Source organism: Azolla caroliniana, unplaced genomic scaffold (genome assembly GCF_043228905.1).
Source record: "Azolla caroliniana isolate FFs.n. ecotype wild unplaced genomic scaffold, voAzoCaro1.0.p SCAF_3, whole genome shotgun sequence".
Classification (NCBI taxonomy): domain Eukaryota; kingdom Viridiplantae; phylum Streptophyta; class Polypodiopsida; order Salviniales; family Salviniaceae; genus Azolla; species Azolla caroliniana.
This window is the reverse complement of record NW_028230438.1, coordinates 935,475-942,803: the sequence shown is the minus strand read 5'-3', so window position 1 is coordinate 942,803 and position 7,329 is coordinate 935,475. Positions and strand designations below refer to the sequence as shown.

General features: G+C 37.2%; 3 protein-coding genes across 3 annotated transcripts; all 3 read right to left on the bottom strand.

The window, feature by feature from the left end:
* LOC147865745 (uncharacterized) lies at nt 1-2,188 on the bottom strand. The gene is made up of 2 exons (XM_087316098.1): nt 1,836-2,188; nt 1-298 (listed from the first exon to the last, which is right to left on the bottom strand). Exons 1-2 carry the CDS (start codon nt 2,110-2,112, stop codon nt 105-107), a joined length of 471 nt encoding a protein of 156 aa, XP_087172224.1. The 5' UTR covers nt 2,113-2,188; the 3' UTR covers nt 1-104.
* Nucleotides 2,189-3,261: 1,073 nt separating this feature from the next.
* LOC147865744 (putative pentatricopeptide repeat-containing protein At1g68930) lies at nt 3,262-4,272 on the bottom strand. Its single transcript, XM_087317533.1, has one exon. The coding sequence runs from the start codon at nt 4,270-4,272 to the stop codon at nt 3,262-3,264; it is 1,011 nt and encodes a 336-aa protein (XP_087173659.1).
* Nucleotides 4,273-4,329: 57 nt separating this feature from the next.
* Nucleotides 4,330-4,944, bottom strand: LOC147865743 (pentatricopeptide repeat-containing protein At2g13600-like). Its single transcript, XM_087317531.1, has one exon. It carries the CDS (start codon nt 4,942-4,944, stop codon nt 4,330-4,332), a length of 615 nt encoding a protein of 204 aa, XP_087173657.1.
* Between the last annotated feature and the right edge of the window lie 2,385 nt (nt 4,945-7,329).

Genomic DNA, 7,329 nt, shown 5'->3' with positions numbered 1-7,329 from the left:
TAGAGAAAGCTACAAGATTTATTGAAGACAAAAATACAAATTTTATACATGAAAGATGACTTACAAGATACAGAACAAATTCTCTATCTCAAGCCAAAAGTATCTTAAACTCTACCTTCCCATAAACATGCTGGAGCTCCACTAAGTCGTTCTAGTATTTCTCTGACTTGGATTGGAGGATGTATGCCCATTTTATGGGCTCTTTCCCACCTTTGTATCCTACTCATCCCAATGCAAGGACCATATCGCATATCCATATCAAATTGACGCAGTGTTTCTTCAAGGTCGTCATGTTCATCTGCAAAATGTATGTTTGAATCAGAGACCTTACTAAGAAACCATAACAGAAATAATCAAGAAATCAATGAAAAACTTAAAAAATCAAAGAATATTCATGCAATTTCACATGGTGGTGATCCATAAAACTTCATAAGGAGTATCCTTACCCTGCGACTCCGACCATATGAAGAAAGGTTTTAAGAAGAATACCTATCCCTTTACATAAACATGACAACCTATAAGTGTTTGTCAAACCATACATATCCACACCAATGTTTGGGGGGAAAATTGCCCTCATTCTCAAACAGTCAAAATATTTATAGAAAGCATTGATACTACATAGAAAGATATAAATTTCAGCCAAATTCCTATAAATTTGTGTCATTTTCTGATGAAATGAAACCGCAGATGATTGGTTAACCACATAGACAGAATGTGTTTAACCACACAGACATGTCACTGTCCACAAACTGAACTCATAGGTCAATCTGCTGTCCAAAGTTTACGATTGTATTCAAAACAGTATGGCAGCATATAACCATTGATGCAAACAAAAAAAATTACAAATCCATGGCAATGTTGAAATTACAGGGAAACCCTAATCCCTCGTTCTGATATTAACTCCATGCTGTCATTAGAACTCTCGAGAAAACATTGTCCAAAGACATCTGTTATATCACCACTAGTTAGGGTTTTCAGCATAGGTCGACCTGGTTTCCTAAGCCTATGTATGTGTACACTCAAAACAGTGTAGCACCATATCCTCATTGATGAAAATGAAAAACAATACAAATCCGTGCCAATGTTCGAAAAGACAGAAAATTCCTAATCCTTTGCCATCATCAGTACTTTAAAGAAAACATTACCACGATGCCTTCTATTATATCACCTATTATATTACCACTAGTTAGGGTGTTGCAGAGAAAAAATGATATCAATACCTGGTTTTTTCTTTCTGTTAAAAGTTATCATTATAAGTTATAAGTTATAACCATGCTGCTCATCAGGAATGAAACCATGTAAACAGATGGCATGATGGGACACCATATAATTATTCAACAGATGTTAGGGCTTCATAAAGAAAAAGAGTAAAGAACCCCTAATTTTTTACTTGTTTTGTCCAGACAAGCACCATCTAGTACAATAAATCAAAGCTTGTAAACAGATGGTTTGAAGAGATGGCAGTAAGTCATTTCTATGTATGTTAGCCACAAGTTAGAATTTCCAACCGCCGACTACCAAACAGTAAACATTTGTTCTTTATCTTAAACATAAAACTAGGAGGCTAGATTGGAGGATTGTGATAGATGAAACGAAGAAAGATCTAAAAGGCCATTTATTTGTATTGTCGGATTGAAGAACAACATAGGAACCAGAAACAACTGAAGGATCAAAACCATACGAAGCATGCTCATGAATTATGGTTTCAGACGACTAAAACACAGTAAAAAGGTTCATTTTTGGAAAATATTTCCAGATTTGCAGAAGCACGATTTTGGACATCATTTGATTTCTTTTTATCTTCTTCAGAGATCAGATTTCAAAGGAACACTAACCGTGCAGATCGAATCCAGAGGCAGAGACGAGGGCAGGAGGCTGAGATACGGAGGATCCTAGCGATGCAGATGAAACAGAAGAACTAAAAACAGCGCTGGCAGAGTGCGATGCGTCAGAGTTCTTCGTCTTCTTCTTCTCCTTGTTTTCTGTGAGAGAGGGGTAAGGTCTTTTGGAATGGCTGATGCCACCGACTTTAGAGACGACCTTATGATCTGTCCGCTTCTTCTTCTGAGGGAAAAGCTTGGAGAGGCTCGAACTTCCATCGTGAGAATCCATGGCGATTGATTTAACATTCTCGATCTTGCATCCATCTATTATATGGAAAGGAAAAATGTTACTTTATAACAGCGTGCCTCTGGAATAAACCGCTGCTGGATACACATTCTACCGGCACTCCATCATTCACACACCAGAAGCCAGGGCTCACAAGAAGCCATGGCGATTCCCAACCATTCACACATCCACGTTCTTGCACTCTTCCATGAATCATGTGTGTGATAAACTCTGTAGTAAGTCTGTATTTGTTGTGCCAATCACATGTCATCACTCCATTGGAGAGCCAGATGCAACTAGATTTCAGAGAATTGTATGAAACTAGATTTCTGATATCGTTAGATGAATGGCATGTGGTGTATTCATGTCACTCAATCGCAGGGTTATATGCATTGATTTGACCTGATTTCCGATGATCGATGAATAGAACATTTTATAAATGGGTGAATGATATGTGCCATGCATCTTTAAAGCTACTCTAATAAGCTATTCAAATTTCAGACTCGCATTTCCCATGTCGAATTTTGGATTTTACAGATAACTCCAAATAATCGTGTTAAAACTCTAGTTTTCCAAAAAATTATGTTTGTCTTTATACATATTGCAAGAGAATTTGATTTAATTGAGCTATAACTGAATTTAATCAAAGGAATAATTCATCAAACCCTCCATTTTAACCCAGCATCACTATATACATAGGATAAAATACTTGCTTTTTGACCTCAAATTCTGACAATTGGAACTCAAGTCTTCAAACAAATTTAGCTAAGAATTAATCACTACAAGTTTGGCCATCAAATGATCCACTTAGATTAAGGTGTCATTAGCAAAACCTCCATTTTGACCCATAGTCAATATATGGATAGGACCCAGTTCCTGCTTCTTGACCATTGGAACTTAAGTCTTCGAACAACTTTAGCTAGGAAAAATAAGCAATATAAGTTTGACCATCAAATGGTTCAGTTAGATTAAGGGCTGATTGGCATATCATAAGGGTTGATTAGGATGAAGGTGGTGGTCACAATAGGGTCCAGTTACTTGTAAGATAGAAAGCCATCAATTTTGGTATGGGAACCATGTTCAATGGGCCTCATCACACTCTTTCAAAAGAATAGTCATATATGAATGTCGAACTTACATGAATATATCATTTTATGAGTTATTTCCACACTCAAGGTTCATGCTACAGATGTTACTCATGTAGATGTATGCTGTAGCATTTCCTTCATCCAATTGTATTGCATGCTCAAATGCCACTTTTCCCAATTCCAAGTTTCCCCATTTTTGACAAGAACCCAACAATGATGCCCATAGCGGAAGGTAATCCAAGTTAGGCAACTTTGTAATCACCCCTGCAGCCTCTTGAAAACGTCCAGCTCTGCCAAAAAGATCAACTATGCAAGTGTGGTGCTCTAAACTTGGTATAACACCATATCTCATACTCATGATCTCAAAATACATTTGACCCTTCTCCAGTAAACCTTGATGACTACATGCATTAAGTATAACATTAAATGTGACCACATTTGGCTCTATACCTTCTGATACCATTCTGTTAAATAAGTCGTTAACGATTTCGTCCTCTCCCATTTGAGCATATCCAGTCATAAGTGTCGTCCACGAGACTACATCATGAGCCCATCCAAGCTCATTGAATACTTCTTGCGCTTTTGCAAGGATACCACATTTTGCATACATATCCACTAATGCATTGCCAACTGAAATGTCTTCATCTAGAAGACCCTTCTTGATTATTAGAAAATGTATTTCTTTACCCTTTTCGATGGCTCCTATGATACCACATGCTTCCAAGATGGATCGAAATGTAAATGCATCCGGGAAGAGACAATCATATCCATGTTTGAAATAGCATAATGCTTTCTCCTCATATCCATGTTCAACATAGCCAGCAATAAGGACACCCCAAGATCCTACATTTCTGTCTTGAATCTTATTGAAAACCGATTCTGCTTCAAAAAGGGCACCACATTTTGCATACATGTCAATCAATGCGTTTCCGACCAAATAATCCTTCTCGAATGACCCTTCTTTAATTAGTTTGGTGTGTATAGCTTTGCCATTTTGAATCACCCCTATGTTTACACATGATTTTAATACAGAGACAAAGGTAAATGCATCTGGAGAAACACCCTCGTTTTGCATTTTTTTGAAATTGAACAATGCTTCTTCATCATACCCATGATGAACATATCCAGTTATTCATACTGTCCATGAGACAAGGTTCTTGGAGTGGATTGAATTAAACACTTCTTGTGCTTTTACAAGCAACCCACAATTGGCATACATTTCAACTAGGCCACTGCTAAGCATAACATTGCTTTCCAACAAGTTTTCTCTTATCATCTTGGTATGCATTTCTTCACCTTTGTTTATGGCTCCAATGCTACCACATGCTTTTAAGATGCAAAACAATGTGACTACAGTTGGGATGATACCCTTCTTTTGCATATGTTCAAAGCAATTCAAAGCTGCCCAACCTAATCCGTTTTGGGCATATCCTGAAATTAATGCAGTCCAAGAAACTGCATCATGGACTTGTATCATATCGAATACCTTCCTTGCTTCCATAAGAGATCCACATTTTGCATAAGCATCTACTAACACACTGGCAACCAGATCATCACTTTCCAATAACGAACCATCCCCACCAATTCTTGCATGAATTTCTTTGCTTTTCTCAACTAACCCTATGCTCCCACAAGTTTTCAACAAACACACAAACGTGAATGAATTTGGACAAATTCCTTCACAATGCATCCGATCAAGCCCAAGAATTGCTCTCAAACAATCTTCATGTTGGGTGTGTCCAGACATCAAAGTTGTTCAGGAAATCACATCTCGGGTTAGGATCTCATCAAACACTTCTTGTGCTTTTGCAATTTCACCACATTTCGCATACATATCAACTAATGAGTTCTTAGTAGAAACGTGTTGATCAACCAGTCCTCTAGCAATGTGAGAATGTATCTCTTGGCCTTTATCAATGGCACCGATGTTACTACATGCTTTCAGAGTGCAAACAAAAGTGACTACATTTGGATGGATTCCTTCTAGACCCATCTTTTCAAAACAATGAATGGCCTCCATACTGTGCCCATAGTTTGCGTAACCCATGATAAGGGTACTCCAAGTGACAACATTTCGGATTGGAAGTTGCTCGAATACTTCTTGTGCTCTTGTGAGTGAGCCACATTTGGCATATAAACCGACCAAAGCACTACCTATATATATGTCTTTCTGAAGAAAACATTTCTTAAGAATGCGATCATGTATTTGGATACCTTTGCATAGATCCTTCCACTTAGAGCAAGCATTAAGCGATGCTACAATAGACTTAGGAGTGAGCATTACCTGCCTAATCCTATTTTTTGTTATTCATCTGCCCGCCCTAATCTTTGTTAAGCAGGAAAAATTACAGATTAGGGTTCTGGTTTCCTGATTCCATGCGAGAGGATCCTTGAAATGCTCTGCCCAGAGAAATCCCATGGATCCTCTGACGTGTTTAACCATTATAAGAAAAGCAATACACGTATTCCTGGCCGTTTCATTGATGGGCAATAATATGCTTTCCATGGCTCAAACAGTTGAAGACTTTGGAGGATGGTCTAGAAGATGGAAATCTAAGAGAGAGAGAGAGAGATTAAACAGATTAAACAGTATATAAGAATACGAGCCATCAATATACTACATAAATAGGAATCCCTCAATGCTCTCCTAGAGTCCTATTTTTGTTTTCCTATATTTCCCCCGAATGCCCCTAAAGTTCTTCATAATCCTGCATATTACCCCCAGATGGATAGTAAACATGGAAGAGTAGAGTTTTGACCAATAGTTGCTCAAACAGCCCACATAATCTAGCAAAAAAAAGGGATGTCTTAAAACCATATGATTGCTCAAATTGGACATTTTAGAGAGGTGATCCACCACAAGCTTTTGGGCAAATAATAAAATATTTAGGGCATTATTATGGATCAAACTAATGATGCACAAAAGAGAAAGAGATTAAGGAGAAGAATGGATTGAGGGTGCTTAACCACCCCTATAGCAAAGGGCATGACCATTGGTGTCCCATGCCACTTAATATTACCTCATGTTATACCTTGGTAGTTGAATAAAATATCTGTAGAAGAGAGCGCAGACTATCACCAAAGTTTTAACAATGACTCAAAATGTTCTAATGACAGGGATAGCACGTGTAATTAAACCTTATGGGTTTGTTTGAGTTTCTAAGATAATCAATTTTCTACCTATCCTACCCTTAACCCATTAAAATTAGTTAATCGGTCATGTCTATAACATACACTTGGGGACATAATAAAGAACGAAAGGGTAGATCAAAATGTTTCTCTTTATATAGCCCAACATCGAAGATTCCTAGACCACCACATGTCATTAAACCTTGTGGGTTTGTTCGAGTTCTTACGGTAATCGGTTTTCTACCTATCCTACCCTTAACCCATTAAAATTAGTTAATGAATTGGTCATGTCTATAACATATACTTGGGGACATAATGAAGAACTAAAGGGTATATCAAAGTGTTCACTGTTTCCCTTAAAATTTTAGATGGGGACAAGAAGATGATGTACACACAAAGAGGTGAACAATGAGACCATGGTAGATTCAAAAAGAGAAGATTTGTCCCCTTACACAAAATACTCTCAAGTCTCTACTCTCTGCTTTGAGTTTTTTTCCCATCATAACACTAGGAAATTTTTAAAAAACATGTCCATAAAATGAATTTAGCAAGCATTTACTGATTTCCATCAGCTTCTTGTTCTCTCAATCAGCGAGCTCAAAAAAATAAACCGGCATTTCAGAGTCAGTGGACCATGGTATCCAAACATCATTGAAGAACAATATAGATGAACTATATTTTGACCCAAGACAATCTATCGATATGTTTATTTCAAGTCCATCTTGAAGCAAGGCTGTACATCACTTGTCTTCCCTTTTAATATTCTAATTAGGTTGTGTTACACCCTTCTTATGCACAAACTGTAAATAGATAAATTTGTGGAAAGGAAAAGTGCTAATAGCATAAGATTGTTTTGAAACGTTAAGTTAAGAAATTCATAAACCCATCATTTTGGATAAAAATTGATAAATCAATGCTTTTGGCAGAGCCTCAAGAAAACTTATGAAAGAAATAGATATAATCATTTCGACTTTGTATGCCACTTATATTTAAATGAAAGTGA

What these genes read in the sequence shown, in the direction of transcription:
- LOC147865745 (XM_087316098.1), bottom strand. Translation starts at nt 2,112, where the DNA reads ATGGATTCTCACGATGGAAGTTCGAGCCTCTCCAAGCTTTTCCCTCAG. An exon ending in CTCTGGATTCGATCTGCACG is followed by an intron (nt 299 to 1,835) that starts GTTAGTGTTCCT and finishes TACATTTTGCAG; the next exon opens with ATGAACATGACGACCTTGAA.
- LOC147865744 (XM_087317533.1), bottom strand. Translation starts at nt 4,272, where the DNA reads ATGCAAAACGAGGGTGTTTCTCCAGATGCATTTACCTTTGTCTCTGTA.
- LOC147865743 (XM_087317531.1), bottom strand. Translation starts at nt 4,944, where the DNA reads ATGTCTGGACACACCCAACATGAAGATTGTTTGAGAGCAATTCTTGGG.